At 56.3% G+C, this 16,150-nt stretch overlaps 1 protein-coding gene across 3 annotated transcripts; it reads left to right on the top strand.

The window, feature by feature from the left end:
* The first annotated feature begins 50 nt into the window (after window positions 1–50).
* On the top strand, window positions 51–12,409 carry TFR2 (transferrin receptor 2). Of its 3 annotated transcripts, none has more exons than XM_027527193.1 (19): window positions 51–264; window positions 1,140–1,200; window positions 1,409–1,661; window positions 1,762–1,948; window positions 4,454–4,594; window positions 4,669–4,780; window positions 4,864–4,986; window positions 5,356–5,472; window positions 5,602–5,741; window positions 6,104–6,267; window positions 6,944–7,063; window positions 7,484–7,566; window positions 7,660–7,723; window positions 7,818–7,885; window positions 7,988–8,064; window positions 8,176–8,260; window positions 8,354–8,581; window positions 8,942–9,082; window positions 11,646–12,409. In XM_027527193.1, exons 2-19 carry the CDS (start codon window positions 1,168–1,170, stop codon window positions 11,919–11,921), a joined length of 2,412 nt encoding a protein of 803 aa, XP_027382994.1. In that variant the 5' UTR covers window positions 51–264; window positions 1,140–1,167; the 3' UTR covers window positions 11,922–12,409. The 3 variants fall into 3 exon arrangements, with proteins under 3 accessions (XP_027382994.1, XP_027382993.1, XP_027382992.1); XM_027527192.1 differs by having other exon boundaries at window positions 51–268; XM_027527191.1 differs by lacking the exon at window positions 51–264 and having other exon boundaries at window positions 350–1,200.
* The last annotated feature ends 3,741 nt before the right edge of the window (window positions 12,410–16,150 follow it).

The following is a 16,150-nucleotide window of genomic DNA, read 5'->3' as shown; positions in this document are numbered from 1 at the left end:
GGCCGCGATTAAGCTCCCCTGGACCCACAGCTCAGGTGACCCGGTCAGCGCCGTCTTTTCCCGGGGAGTTAGGTGGTGACAAGTGTGGGGCAGGGACTGGGGCACTGGTTCGCCCCAGCAGCAGCTCAGAACTTCCTTCCCAGCTTGGGTAGGAACCGAGGTTCCCAGGGAGACCCAGACACCGGCTCCTTGAACCCTATTCCAGATCCCGTTGTGCTGGGTTCCTCCGCGGGGCTGGGGGACCTGCGCTCTCGGCCTGGAATTGTAGGTAAAATTTAGCAGTTTATGTCTGTGATGTGTGTTCTGAGGCCTCCAGGCCCCAAAAAGATGGAAACCCGTGTGGTCCAAGTCCTTTGGCCACCAAAGAGGCGCGGGTGCCCACGGAGGACCATAAGTTGTCCAACGTCACCCAGCCCTGCCCACGTCTCGGTCAGGACTTTCCACCGATGCCTGATGGGGCATCGATCCCCGACTCCAGGCGGGACACCCACCCTGGAACACTCTCTGGTCCTGCCTGGCCATGTGCTCCTACCTGTGCACCCCACTCCCCAGCAGCTGGCAGGAGCCTAGGGCCCCCTTTCAGATAGACAATGGGACAGACCAAACCCCAGGTCACACTTCTGTAGCCCCTTCAGCTGGGATCCCCTGAGTCCAAACAGGGAGAGCAGCTAATGTGTTCAGGGCGTGGGTATTGGGGATCCCGTGAGGCCAGTGAGGAACGGGCAGAGGTGTTTGTGGTAAGGAGCTTAGGAGAGTCCCCTAGGACACTGGGAGGGGAATACGCAGGAAGTGGGAGGGACCATCCATAACTCCACCCTCCCTGGCCATCTGCCTCCCTCCCCCAGCCCTGATGGGAACTAAAGGCCAAAGTCTGCCCCAAAGTCAAAAAATTGATTGTTTTGCAAGAAAGGGGCAGGAGTGGAACTGTGGAAGGATTGGCAGGGGAGGGCAGAGCCCCACGTCCGTCCTTTAGCCTGGGCCGGGGAGCCATGTCTGGAACCCTGGACTGAAGCCAGGACTGTGCCCCCACCCTGCTAGGGGGGGAGGTGAAGAAGGGCCTGGGCTCAGGCTGCCTGCCAGGACCGATAAGGGGCCTCTTGGGGCTCCCACAAACGGTTTATCACTGGGGTGGGGGACAGCCTGCAGGGCTCAAGAGGGGGCAGGAGCATGGAGCAGCTTGGGGGTCTACTCCGAAGAGCGGTAAGATGGGGCGCGGTTGGGAAACCCTTGGCCTTCTCTCCAGGTCCTCCAGCCCCTTCCCCAACTCCTCCCATTCCCATCTCTAACTCTCCCCTCCAGCCTGCCTCTCAGGACCCTCTTCCCTGCCTTGTGTTCATGGCACCCCAAAGTCACTATTATTGCCAGATTCCTCCCCTTCCCCAATTTCATGCACACCACGCCCCCACAGCAAAGGTTGTCCCCAGGACCCTCTCAGACCATCTACAAGCGTGTGGAGGGCAGCCAGCAGGGACGCCTGGAGGAGGAAGAGGAAGAGGGGGAGGAGGGGACTGAACCACCGGCCCACTTCTTCCCAATGGAGCTGAGGGGCCCTGAGCCCCTGGGCTCTCGACCAGCTCGGCAAAACCCTGGACTCTGGGCAGCAGCAGGACGAAGAGCGGCCCCCTACCTGGTCCTGACAGCCCTCCTGATCTTCACTGGGGGTGAGAGTCACCCCCACTCCCACTGGAGGGTCTGGGCTTGGGGGGATGTCTGGGGCCCAGGGAAGGGCACAAGGAGAATCACCATCTTGCCACCCACCAGCCTTCCTCCTGGGCTACGTGGCCTTCCGGGGGTCGTGCCAGGCATGCGGGGATGACGTCATGGTGGTCAGCGAGGACGTAAATGATGAGCTGAGCCCAGACTCTCACCAGGGCACGTTGTACTGGAGTGACCTCCAGGCCATGTTCCTGCGGTTCCTGGGGGAGGGTCGTCTGGAAGACACCATCAGGTGAGGATCAGCTTGTCCCGTTGGGCCCTCAAAAACCATCATCCGCTCATCTCGAGTCCTCCTCGCCCAGGACCTTGAGTCCTGCCACCTGCCGTCCTGACCTCCCTGTTCAGTGGTCCTGGGAAGGGTGGCAGGCATTGGGGGGTTGGGGGGGTGGGGCTTCCAGAAATGAGACTGCAGAGGGGATATTTAGGAGCCAAGGGAGCTGACTGAATAAGCACAGGGGGGGGTCCAGCCTCCACCTAAGATGTGGGACAGACCCAGGAAAATCTTGAACAACACACTGAGGAGGTTTTGACCTGTGGCAGTGGGGAGCTCTGGGGGGTTCAGAGAAATTGGGATTTAGGGAACCAGAAAAAGAAGCAAATGCATTTGTGGGCAGAGACTGTCTCTCAATCTGGGGGGGATGCCATCTCTTGTCCTGCTGAGGTCAACTTTTCGTACTGGGAAGGAGCTGCCACCCAGTAGGTCCAGAGAAGATGTCAGGAATCATTTTTTCAGTGGATTCTCCTGAGTTATCCAAGTTGAAGATCATGTAATCTATATTTAGTGAGAGATGCATAGCTTCTTTTCAAAAGGCTTATATCTTTTAGGTCTTTTTCATTTCTTACTGCATTGGAGAAGATATGAATTTAGGTAATGATGATAATACACACCCTTGCCTATTTCCTAACTTTCATGGGAATGTTTTTCTAATACTTTGTCACTGTGTCCATGGCGAAGTGGCTTAAGGGCTCTTAGCTCCCTGACTAAGGGGAACTGAGGGGTTGAACCTGGGCCCTCAGCAGTGAAAGCAGAGTCTCAACCACTGGACCACCGGGGAATCCCCCCATTCAGCTTTTTAAAAGTGAATTAAGGAAGTATCCTTCTATTCCTAGCTTACTGAGACTTTTTTTTTAATGATCAGAAAAGAGGAACAAGAATCAAAAATTTTTTCAAACATTTTTCCAGAATGTATTGCAGCGATCACACGATTTTTCTTATCTAATGTTTATGTAGTCATTTGTATTAATAGATTTCTTTGTCTTCATGAGATCAACATAAACTTGATCGAGGTGTATCATTATTTGTTGATACATTGCTGGATCCATTTTGCTTGAAGATCTTAAATCTACGGCGTCAGCAACATGCATGGACTTTTTTTTTCTTGAGCAACACTTGGTAGTCTGGGTACAGCCTGAGTAAGTGGATGGTTTGACAGGTCTAGGGTGGGGTGTGGCACTGTGGATGCCATCAAAGGGCAGGGAAGCAAGAGGAAGGCAGTGAGAGGGAGCAGGCAATAGGTGATGTATGCCTCTAGGCTGGATGGGGAAGGAGGGAAGCCGGGGAAGAACTGATAGATATGGAGAAATCAGACAGCATGCAGTGTCCAATGGGGTTGAAGAACAGGTATGGTGACGCTAAGGGAGTGAGTTTCAAGCTGAAAAGCTCCAGTCAAAGAGTGAGATTCTGTGTCCTATTTATCCTGGAGTCTCCAGCACTGACCACTCTGCCCGGCACTTAGTAGGTGTTCAGTAAATCAGATCAATATTCCAAAGATGGACTTCTGGGGACAAGATTCAGGATGTGGCCGGGGAAGTGGCTGGCCAGATGCCAGAGTTCTCACTGACAGTGGATAAGTGACCAACTGGCTAGAAGATAAGAGCCGTGGTGAGGAGGGACAAGGGATGGGGTTACTGGATGGGCACAGGCTTCAAAGGAAGAGAGTTTCACCTGTGGAGAAATGGCCAGAAATGTGCGCAGTGGAGCCAGGAGCATGCGTCCTCTCTGGGCTCTGGTGGCATGAAAGCCTGGGCTGCCTTCTTCAAGTGTCCCGCAGGAGATGTGGCTCCCCAGGGGACAGCCAGGTTTCTGCCAAGGCGAAAGGTAGAAGGGGCACTCAGTCTGATCCCGAGGAGGGAGGACTTTGTTTGCCAGGGAAAGAGCTCAGGTGGAGCTGGTTTAGAGAGAGCTCACGTAGGGTGTTGGGGGTGGAGGTGGCCCTGGCACAGCTGAGATGGACGATCAGGGAGCATTCAGGTAACGGCAGGCTGGCTAGCTAAGTGGTGACTGTAAAGTGACCCCAGCTTCCACCCGCAACTGTGGTAGAAGGTGTCCCCGCAAGGCCCAGCTGGAGGAGGAGAGGGATGCAGGACCCTCACCTCTGCCTGGAGAGGCCTTTGGAAGAAAAGTGTTTCCACGCCAGGGGCAAAGCGCAGACCAGTGCATGTACATGTGGAGGGGACAGTAGATAGATTGGTGGTGTGGGTCATTTGGCCTGCCCCAGGGAGAACCTCAGGGATGGTGGAGAGGACCCCTGACCATCAGAAGCTGAGGCGTAATCAGAAGAAAGTCCTGGAGACCCTGGTAGTCATGGCAGGAGAGATTTAAGAGCCCCTCACTGCCCAGGGCTGGGGCCATCCTACACCTCTGGCATCTTTCCCTGCTCCGGCCCTCTCCTCCAGGCACTCAGATGTCCCAGCCCCTGCCTCCTCCAGCACCTCAATCCCCGTTCTCCCTGCACAGGCAGACCAGCCTTCGGGAAAGGGTAGCCGGGTCGGCCGGAATGGCAGCCCTGGCTCAGGACATTCGCGCTGAGCTCTTGCGCCAGAGGCTGGACCACGTGTGGATGGACACGCACTACGTGGGGCTGCAGTTCCCAGATCCGTGAGTGCTGGGCTGGGGCGTGGCGGGGTGGGGGTGGGGCTGTCGGCGGGGCGCTCACCACCCCGGCTCCTCAGGGCTCGCCCCAACACCCTGCACTGGGTTGACGCCTCTGGGAAGCTCGGGGAGCAGCTGCCACTGGAGGACCCCGACGTCTACTGCCCCTACAGCGCCACGGGCAACGCCACGGTGAGCCTGCCCGGTGCCCAGGATGGGGCGGCCTGTCCTCTCCCTGGACGCGCCTCACGGCCTCCCCATCCTCCTCTCCCCAGGGAAAGCTGGTGTACGCCCACTACGGGCGGCCGGAGGACCTGCAGGAGCTGCGGGCTCGGGGTGTGGAGCCGGCGGGGCGCCTCCTGCTGGTGCGCTTGGGAGTGATCAACTTTGCCCAGAAGGTGAGGGCTCCCGGAGGATGGAACCTGGGGCAGTGGAACGGGGAGGGTGCCCGCTGGGGAGCCCGAGCATCGGATGGCGGCAAATGGGAAGCGTCCAGGAAGCTGTCCGAGGGAGAAAAGGGAGAACCAAATGGGCTGTAAGAAACTCTGTGGGAACAGAATCAGGAGGTTGGGGTGGGGAACAGAAACAGGAGGGAATACGGGGCTTGGGAGTTGCCAAGGCACTGAGGGAGCGCGGAAGGTGAGGTCCACCGGGTGCCCACAGCTATAGATCAGAGGCCCTGCCATTCCACTTTTATTTGCATTTTCTTCCCTTCTAAATCTGCTTTTTCTGGGAGAAGGGGTCCTTTAGTCACGTGCCTTCCCCAGGTGGCCAGTGCCCAGGACTTTGGGGCCCAAGGAGTGCTCATATATCCGGACCCGGCAGACTTCTCCCAGGGCCCGCACAAGCTCAGCCTGTCCAGTCACCGGGCTGTGTATGGACATGTGAGTCTTGGGGGAGCTGTAGTGCCTTCCTGGGGCCCCTAGGCTGTAGCGCCCTGCCTAGGATGATGCTGGCATGCTGTTCTGGAAGCTTGGCCCCCAGTTTCAGTTTGGGCACCCCTCTCCCAACAGGTGCACCTGGGGACAGGGGACCCCTATACGCCTGGCTTCCCTTCCTTCAATCAGACCCAGTTCCCTCCAGTCCAGTCCTCGGGTCTCCCAAGCATCCCAGCCCAGCCCATCAGTGCGGACATTGCCTCCCTCCTTCTGAGGTGAGGACCATGTGGAGACCAGGAGGGGAGGAGGCAGGGAGAGGTAGGCTGCAGCTAGCTCATAAGGTGTCTTGGGTGAGCTAGAACAAGACGGGGCTCTTCTGGGTGGGCACAGCCTCCTGCCAGGGGCCACTCTTTGGTGAGTGGAACTCCAGGTCATATGACACCCTGTGCTGGGCACCCTTGAGCAGGATACAAGCTGCACAACTGTCCAAGGCAGCCCTGGCCCCTCAGCCAGGGCACAGATGCAGAGAGCTGGAGCCAGAGGGTGGGAGGGAGAGAAGGAGTGAAGGGGGGATTTTGGACTCATCTATAGCCTGGGCCTCTCTGCCACTAATTCCTTCTGTCCCACCCCTTTCCAGGAAGCTTGAAGGCCCTGTGGCCCCCCAGGAATGGCAGGGGCACCTACCAGTCTCCCCTTATCGCCTGGGCCCTGGGCCAGGCCTGCATCTGGGGGTCAGCAACCACAGGGCCTCCACCCCAATCAGTAACATATTTGGCTGCATCGAGGGCCGCTCGGAGCCAGGTGTGCTCGCTTGCCCAGCATCACATGCACCCTGCCGGGGAGGGGGGAGAGGCTGGCAAGTTGGGCCCGGGCTGGGACTGAGAGGGGGTGGGTGGCAGTAAGACCTCATGGTCAAAGCTGTCTAGAGACAGAACAGGCAGCTCTGCACAGTAGTGAGTTGCCTAGCACCAGAGGTGAACCAGCCTAAGTTGGATGATGTTAGAGCATAAAAGGGAGGTCAGACCACAAAAGACAAGCCTTTCAAACATAACTTGATGTGGATAACAGTCAGGAATCAGAGTTCTTGAGCTGAGGAGTATGGTACCTAGCACTGGAGGAGCGGCACATGGAGGCCTGTGATGAGGCTCCGATGAGGATGCTGGTGATGGGAGTGTGAGTGGGAAGGGTCAGAGAGAGATTTAAAAGGGGAAAACTCTATCAGGACTCAGTGAGGGACAGAGGGACATGCTGATCAGGGAGATAATGGAGTCCAGAATGACCCCAGGCACCTCGATGAAGGAGCAGACCATCCGGGAAGGGCCAAGGGGAGGAGAGGCACTCTTTAGGGACAGCCAGGATTGCAGGCTGGGGCTGCGGAGATCTGAGGGTCCTTGAGAAAGGGACCCTCCCAAGGTCGAGGGAGAAGTCTCTGGGTTCTGCCCACGTAACAGGTGGGCCCCCAACACCCCTCCCCCAGATCAGTATGTGGTCATCGGGGCCCAGAGGGATGCGTGGGGCCCAGGAGCGGCCAAGTCCGCTGTGGGGACCGCCATACTGCTGGAGCTGGTGCGGACCTTTTCCTCCATGGTGAGCAATGGTAAGGTCAGGACCTGGGCCTGGGCTGGGCAGCTGGGGCTGTGTGGCCTGAGCCAGGATGGGGCAGAGAGGCAGTTAGGAGCACAGGCTGGAGGGTGGCCACTGAGACCTGGGCTCCAAACCTGGCTTCCCCCAGGCAAGTCACTTCACCTCCATCTCTTCACTTAAACATGAAAGTAAGTCCTTAGTGAAGACTAATCCGGAGATGCCTTATGCAAGCAATCCCCATCACTGATACAGCTGAGTCAGGGCAGACCCAGGTTAGATGGGCTGGGATGGGGGCTTGATGGGAGGGAAGGAGAGACCCCAGGGGACCAGGACCGAGGAAGACAAAGAGGTGGGGGTCTTTGCTTGTCTCCCCTAGCCAAGCCATCCTCCCCCTCCCCTCCCACTAACCCCCCCCCCCACCCGCTTCCCCCAGGCTTCCAGCCCCGACGAAGTCTTCTCTTCATCAGCTGGGATGGTGGTGACTTCGGGAGTGTGGGCTCCATGGAGTGGCTGGAGGTAACCTGGGGTCCTGGGCAGGGAATCAGGCGATGGGGAGAGGTGGGGAGGGGGCAGGAGGGGTAATTCGCATTCCACAACCCTCACCCACAGGGCTACCTCAGCGTGCTGCACCTGAAAGCCGTGGTCTATGTGAGCCTGGACAATGCAGTGCTGGGTGAGCGGGGAGCAGTGCCACCACCTGGCCCCCATCGGGTGCACCCTGCCCCTGGGTGCCAAGCCTGAGGCCTGGCATCCCTCCCTTTCCGCAGGGGATGACAAGTTTCACGCCAAGACCAGCCCCCTTCTCATCGGCCTCATTGAGAACATTCTGAAGCAGGCAAGAGCCCGGCCAGGAGCAGGGGATGAAGGGAAGCTGCTGGCCGCTAGAGCCTGACCCGTGCCACCGCCCCCCCCCCCCCGCCCCCAACCCTACCCCCAGGTGGACTCTCCCAACCGCAGTGGGCAGACCCTCTACGAGCAGGTGGTGGGCACCAACCACAGCTGGGAAGCCGAGGTGTAAGTGGGGTCGAGCAGGGAAGAGAGCTGTGTGTGTAGGGGAGGGAGGGGCGAACACGTGAGCGACCCTGAAGTCACACGCTCCCTCCTGCCCCTCCCGCCCCTCCCCAGGATCCGGCCGCTGCCCATGGACAGTAGCGCCTATTCCTTCACGGCCTTTGCGGGGGTTCCTGCCGTTGAGTTCTCCTTCCTGGAGGTGAGACTTCGGGCCCTGTCCCAGAGCGGTAGCCCCTGGGCCTGCGCGCACCGTGCCCGCGACCAGCACCCGCTCCCCGCCCTGTCCCGGCAGGACGGCCCGGCATACCCGTTCCTGCACACAAAGGATGACACCTATGAGAACCTGCACAGAGTACTGCGGGGCCGCCTGCCCGCCGTGGCCCAGGCCGTGGCCCAGCTCGCTGGGCAGCTCCTCATCCGGCTCAGCCACGATCACCTGCTGCCCCTCGACTTCGGCCGCTACGGGGACGTGGTCCTCAGGCACATCGGCAGCCTCAACGAGTTCTCTGGGGACCTCAAGGTTCGAGACGCCAACCCGGCTCAGGGTTTCTGGTGGGGTGTGGGGAGCGACGCGCCACATCCCGTGAACGTGCCACCCGGGCCAGGGAGATCTGCCCCATCTCCCCCTTGGTCTAGGGCCCCTCTGCCAACCTGGCCCCTTTACACCCGCCCCAGTCACTAAGCCCTTGGGACCCCGCTGGCACCCGCCCGGCCGCACAGGGCTTCTCTCCATTCCTTCTGTCCCCCTATACCCCCCACCCCACCCCTGCCAGTCCCAGGGTCCCAGCCCCATCCCCCCAGCACCTGGACCCCCACCCCCCGACCCTAGGCCGGGGTCCTGGCCCCTGCCGCCGGTCCCAGCCCGTGCTTCTGCCCTCAGGCCCGCGGGCTGACCCTCCAGTGGGTGTACTCGGCGCGGGGGGACTACATCCGGGCGGCCGAAAAGCTGCGGAAGGAGATCTACAGCTCGGAGGAAAGCGACGAGAGGCTGATGCGCATGTACAACGTGCGCATCATGCGGGTGAGGCCCAGCCCAGCCCGTCCGCCGCCGGCCGCGCCGCCCCGCCCTCTTCCGGCGGCCCGGGGTCCCTCCTCAAGGCCCGGGTCCCACCTCCGGACCTGGCGCCTGCGCCCTGCCCTCCTCCCCTTGCTTCGCTTTCTCGTTGTCTCTGTCGTCCCGGCGCTGCTAGTCCTAGACGCGCAGTCCTTTGCTCACGGGCCCGCCAGGCTGGAGCCACCGCTGAGGCGGGCCGGCAAAGTGATGAGACACGGCGCGCCAGCCCCTTGGCTACAGTTGCCCGGCTACCGCAATTGCAGAACTAAGACAAATCGCGCTTCCTCCGGTTCCCCACTGCCGACCCACCCCCTCCCCACAAGCATGTCCACGGTGGGCCACAGTCTTACGAGGTGCAGGATTATGGCTCGGGAGGTGCAAAAAGCTTAAGAAATTCAGAGCATAGAGAGCCCTCTTACTTCTGGTGAGATGGATGAACCCCAGAAAGGCTGCCTGGAGAAGTTATGTGAAAGTTATACAAGATTATTATTATTCCCTTGCCAGTCCCTCTTGCTTTGAATACTTTGCAACCTGCACCCCATCTGCAGTTCTAACCCCTCTTCCATTTCCTTACCCCAGGAACTCAACTCTGCAACCCTTTGAGTGCCTAGAATTGAGTGCATAGGGGCTGTGGGTGTGGGGAAAAGTCTCTAGAGCAAAATGCTAAGCAGGGCCATCCTCAGTGAGTGTGGGGTGAACAGGGAACCCCATATGCATGCGCGGTTTGGGGATGCTGTGTCTGGCCTTTGCAAGGTCTTGTTCTTTCTCTCCCCCTTCCCCCCCCCCCCTTCCTTTTTCTGTCATACTGTCTTTATGTTCACAAACCCACCCCTCTTGCTCTTTTGTCCTGGCTCCTTTCTCTTGGATTGGACTTGGTTTATTTTCATTAACAGATCTTGCTCTAACCCCTACTGTGCTAGGCTCTAGAGACACAAAAAGACACCTCCTCCCCCTGAAGTTGCCGTGTGCTCCCCAAGAGATAAAGGCCATCTGGACACGATTAGGCCATAAGAAACGATTCACACTCAGAGCTGGAGAGTAAAAGATGTAGGGCTAAAAAAGGAAAAAAAATAAAAGAGGTAGGGCGTCAGAACCTGAAACAGGGCTGAGCCAGACCCAGAGAACTTCATGGCTCTAAACAGGGGTTGGTAAACTACAGCCACCAGGCCAAATTTGGTCTGCCATCTGTTTTCGTAAATCAAGTTTTATTGCAACACAGCCATGCTCACTGGTTTTCCTATTGTGTGTGGTTGCTTGTGTGCTACAGCAGCAAAGTTGAGTAGCTGCAGCAGAAACAGTATGGCCTGCAAAGCCTAAAATAGTTAACTGTCTGGCTTTTTGCAAGAAGGAGAAAAAGTTTGCTGACCCCTGCTTTAGACTATAATATAGGTCTTGAAGAACAGACAGAACTTGGGTTGGTGCCGAAAAAGGATGTTTCAGGGTGGAGAGACCAAGAATAAGGGCATGGCAGTGAGACAGGTCTGGCCTTCTTTGGGGGCAGGGCGTGGACCAGCAGAGCCAGAACAGAAGCCCTGTGAAGGAGAGGAGGGGAGTGGGTTAGGGATCAACTTTGGGGTTTGGGTTTGGGGGGTCTGGGGCATCAAGGACATCTGGAAGATTTTTAAGCTGGCAGGTGATGTGAGCAAAGTGGAATTTTAGGAAGGCCTTGACCAGACTGTGATGGCTTGAAGAGGGAATGAAGTTAGTAGCAGCTGAGCTTTTGGTGGGGGTGGCAAATACCACCTGAAGTGAGACATTTGGAAGGAAAAATGGACAGGCTGGAGGCTTCCTTGGCAGCTCAGCAGTTAAGATTCTGTGCTCCCAATGCAAGGGGCACAGGTTTGATCCCTGCTCAGGGACCTAAGATCCCTGGATGCCGCCCTTCAAAAAACAACAATAACAAAACCCCAAAACCTTCCCCAAGTGATTCTAATGTGCAGCCAGGGGTGAAAACCACTGTATTATAGGTCATGAGAAGAGCAGGAAGGTGGAGGTCAAAACTTGGACCTGCCCACAGGTGGGAGGAGAAGGAACTGGAGCCGCTGGCAGAAGGGTGGGAGAACTGGGCTAGGAGCGAGGCCGTCTCATGAACAACATATGAGTCAAGAGGGTGAGGACCCAGGGTCAGGCACTTCCTAAGGGCCGGCCTGTCCCCTTGACCTTTGACTCTGGGCTGTGGACATTCACGGAGGGGTGCAGGAATGACAGGGGTGTGGAGAGGTGAGGACGATAGACGGTTCTTTGAGGCTTTGAGCAGGGAAGTGAATGGGAGAGGAAGGAAGGCTGGGAGTCCTAGATGCAGGATTGGAGGCTCAAGGGAGAAAGAAAGGGATCCAATCCGAAACACGGTGGGAGGGCGCATCCTACCTGACTACTGGTGACGTCATTTACAGGTCTTTCCTGATTGGGTAGCTAAAAGGAGGTGGGCCTTAAAGAGGCGGCTCAACAGTATTGACTCAGCGCGCTGGAGGTCCCAAGGTGGGTCTGGATCTGCGGTTCAGACTTCGACCTGGTCCCCTTCTCGGCGCAGGTGGAGTTCTACTTCCTGTCCCAGTACGTGTCGCCGGCCGACTCCCCGTTCCGTCACATCCTCCTGGGTCGCGGAGACCACACGCTCCACGCGCTTCTGGACCACGTGCGGCTGCTGCGCGCTGGCGGCCCCGGGGCCATCTCCTCCCAGGTGGCAAGGGGCCTGGGTTTCCAGGAGAGCCGCTTCCGGCGCCAGCTGGCCCTGCTTACCTGGACGCTGCAGGGGGCAGCCAACGCGCTGAGCGGGGACGTCTGGAACATCGATAACAACTTCTGAGGCCCATGGCGGGGTTATGGGGCGGGGGTTGGGAACATGCCCCTGCCCCCTGGCGAGAGCCCTTGGTCTCTATTGAGCGCTTCCTGGGTGACAGAGATGCCTGTGCACCACCTCCCATTGCTGACTAATTTATTAGTCCTTACAATAACTCTCAGGGGCCCAGCGATGACGCCAGCGCAGACACCCCCACATCCCAGACCCAGGGTAATAGTAGGTGAGCAGTGCCTTCCATAATGGGATGGTCATACTGTCAGTTAATCAGAGAGCAGCATCTGCTCCTTCAATCACAGACCCTTCCTCTTCAGGAGAGGGGGTTCCCCCCAACAGCTAGAGACCACTATGGAAGGTTTTGTAAGCCCTGGGACCTGGCCATCCTTGGTAGGAAAGACTGCTGGGACCCTAGCGTTATGGCCAACACGAGGCCTGTAGTGGGAGGGGCTGGCGGTTGAACCTCAATAAACCACCTGTGGCATCTGTTGTTTATAGCACTTGTATGTGGCCTCCTTACCCTGGGGAAGGGTTGAGCAGAAGAACCCAGAGAGGATGCACGTTGGTCTCCACAGGGAAAAGAGCTCCTTCTAAGAACTAAGGAAGCTTCCTGAGGACATAGGAGGGTCTCCCAAAATAACCACAGGTTAGGGGACTGACTGACTCTGTACTTTATCCTGGAACCAGGGACAGCTACATAATTTGCAAGGGCTGGACAAAATGAAAGAGCGGAGATTCTTGTTCAAAAAGCAAAAGCAAAGCTTTTTCCTTCCTTCCACAGCCTCTCAGTCTGTCATGGTGGTTCTTCATTTGTTATTTAATGTCCAGATCACTCAGACAAGGAAATACTCTGGGCAGATCCCCACAGGCACGCAGCGTTCTGCCCCACAATTTGCTACAGACAGCACACGTGCCCTAACCAGAGCCAAACCCAGACCTGTGCTGGCACCCAGTCCCTGCTGGGAATGGAGGGTGACAACTGTGAATGGGTGGGGACAGGTGAGAATCCATCGGGGGTGGCAGGACCCCCAGCATAGGCTCCATTGCCTCATCAGACTGCACTTCCAAAACTTAAGTTGAGATAAAGTCATTAAAAATGTCAAGATAGAGACTGCAGAGCACTAACTCCCAAGTATGGTGGCCCCTTTGGAGCATAGCCTTGTGAGACTGCCATGGCTACACAGCCTAGAGTGGCCCAGCCTGGGACCTCTCTCCCCTCCAGGGTCCCCTGTGGCCCCTCGTTGAACAGTGAGGAGGAAGCTGCAGGAGGGCAGGAAATTCCAGGTGCTGCTGGCACCCTTTTAGCTTTAACCGTGGGCTCGGGAGGCTGCGGCCCTGGTTCTCATTTCCCGGCAGCTCCATAAATCCTAGGGCCTGTCTCTCAGGCTCCTCATCCTCTTTTGTTCCCAGGATGGTGTGAGAGGTCCTAGCCTGCTCCTCACAGGCTGGGAAGTAAAGGCTTCTTCAGTTACAACTCAAGATGCCCCTAGGTTCCAGGATGAAGCTGCGCCCTCCTTAGCCCCTGAGTCTGACTTTGTGGACTCTCAGGAGCCTAGACCAGGGGTCAGAAGCCTCCTTGACTCCTTGCTTCCCTGACATACCATCCGGAACAAATTTCCCAAAGTTGTCTCTCGGCCCTCTCCACCTTGTCCATTTGCTCCTGTTGGTAGACAGGTAGGTAGGCCTGGATAAAACGGTCCCCATCCTAAGGCCCGAAATCTGTAAACGAACATCGCCTTACATGACAAAAAGGACTTTGCAGGTGTGATGAAATGAGGATTTTGAGATGGAGAGTGCAAATTCATATGTTGAAACCTTAATCTAGTGCCTCAGAATGTTTTTGAGGGCCTTGAAAGAAGCGATTAAGTTAAAACAGGGCCATCAGAATGGGCCTAATCCAATCTGACTGATGTCCTTGAAAGAAGAGGAAACCGGATGCAAGGAGAGACGTGGGATGGTGTGCTCAGAGGGGAAAGGCCATGTGAGGACCCAGGGAGGGGGACGTCTGCACGCCAAGGAGAGAGGCGTCAGGAAAAACCAAACCTGCCGACACCTTGATCTCAGACACCAGCCTCCAGAACTGTGAAAAAAACTAATTTCTGGTTTTTAAGCCACCAAATCTAGAGTGATATGCTAGAGGTGGGACTGGGGACTTAATCACAAAGGTTCTCTCTTTTATTTTTTCGGCTGTGTTGGGTCTTCATTGCTGTGAGTGCTTTCCCCTAGTTATGGTGAGTGGGGACTACTCTCTAGTTGCGGTGCCCGACTTCTCATTGCAGTGGCTTCTCTCGTGAAACACAGGCTCTAGGTTCGAGGGCTTCAGTAGTTGCAGCATGGGGGCTCAGTAGTTGTGGTGCACTGGCGCAGTTGCTCCGCAACATGTGGGAACTTCCTGGACCAGGGATTGAACCCGTGTCTCCTGTGTTGGCAGGCAGATTCTTTACCAGAGCCACCTGGGAAGCCCATCACTAGCGTTCTTATTAAAGGAGGCAGGAGGATCAGAGATAAAGGAAATGTGACAACAGAAGCAGAGGGTCAGAATCAGAGACTTGAAGATGCTATACTCCTGGCTTTTTTTTTTAAGTGACTTAAAACAATGATCATATGTTAGAATTTTTTCTCTTGGCTTTAAAGATAGAAGAAGGGGTCACCATCCAAGGAATGCAGATGGCTTCTAGAAGCTAGAAAAGCCAAGGAAACATCCTCCCCGGTGCCTCCAGAAGGAACCAGATCTGGGGACATCTTGATTTTATACCCAGAAGATTCATCTTGGAGTTCAGACCCCCAGAACCATAAGAGAATTAATTTCTGTTGTTTTAAGCCAATAGTTTGTGATAAACTGTTACAACAGCCACTGGAAACTAATACCCACCCACTCCAATTGCCACCAACTCAGCATTGTTTTCTAAGAAATCTGCTTTAAAAAAGTGTTCCAAGCCCCTCCCACCGGATCTCACTTGCAGCAAGGCCTTTTCTCAGCAGATACCAGCAAGCTCATTCAAGTGTGATACCTCAAATGCCTTTTGGGGGTCCTGGGCACAGCCAGGCCAGTGTGAATGGTTTGGTGAGGGGTTTGCTGGGCCGTGGGGAGAGCCCTGCTCACATCCTAGACACAAGCTGCCACCTTCTGCACAGAATCAGACTCACATGTCACTGAACCCTGCTCTGGGTGTGGGAAGGACGAGGCCCCCCGGGGCAGTGGGGCAGCTCCCAAGGCCTCCAAACCAAAGCTGGAGCAACTGATAACCTTCTAGCAGCATAGCAGACCGAGTCTGTCTGCACGTTATCTTGCTGATTTTTGTTCCCAATCAAGGATCTATCTGCCAGTGTCACTGGCTGTCCTTCTTCCCCTCCTCCCCTATCGCCTTGCATCTGAAGGAGGGCTGGAAGCCTGCCTTTCAAGCAGCTTTTTTTTCCATTGCCTTCACTTTCCACGCCTGGTTAGGCTGAAGTTTATGTCAGGCAGTGCCACTTCCCCCCATCTTGTCAGGGACCTTGATGTTTCTTAGCCTCAGGGGCTGAGGTCAAAGAAGAGACAAAATAAAAGCAGAGAAAGACAAAAAGGCAGAAGAGGATTCTGGGGAAGGAAAGCCTCCTGGCAAGCGGCTCTGATGCCTTAAGATGGTGATACCTGAGTTCGACGGCAGGTGGGAATAGGTGGTATTTGTGTCTGCTTCTTTTCAGCTTTGGCATTGGAAAAGACCCTGATGCAGGGAAAGACTGAGGGCAGGAGGGGAAGGGGGCGACAGAGGATAAGATGGCTGGATGGCATCATCGACACAACAGACATAAGTTTGAGCAAACTTCGGGAGATGGTGAAGGACAAGGGAAGCCTGGTGTCCTGCCACCCATGGGGTCGCAAAGAGTAGGACACAACAGTGAACGAACAACAACATGCTGGCTTAGCAACACGATCCTCTCCTTAAGAAAGAGTTAAAAGGAATCTTAAGAATAAACTTTCCCAATTCCCTCATTTTACAGGCATAAACTGAAGCTCCGAGAAATTAAATGACTTGCTCGAGATCACGTGGTTTTTTTGGCGCAGCACCAGGCCTCGACCTGCTGCTACTGCTGCTAAGTCGCTTCAGTTGTGTCCGACTCTGTGGGACCCCATAGACGGCAGCCCACCAGACTTCCCCGTCCCTGAGATTCTCCAGGCAAGAACACTGGAGTGGGTTGCCATTTCCTTCTCCAATGCATGAAAGTGATAAGTGAAAGTGAAGTCGCTCAGTCGTGTCCGA

This window comes from Bos indicus x Bos taurus, chromosome 25 (genome assembly GCF_003369695.1).
Source record: "Bos indicus x Bos taurus breed Angus x Brahman F1 hybrid chromosome 25, Bos_hybrid_MaternalHap_v2.0, whole genome shotgun sequence".
In the NCBI taxonomy this organism is placed as follows: domain Eukaryota; kingdom Metazoa; phylum Chordata; class Mammalia; order Artiodactyla; family Bovidae; genus Bos; species Bos indicus x Bos taurus.
Note: the sequence above shows the minus strand (reverse complement) of the source record. Positions and strands in the feature narration are given on the sequence as shown.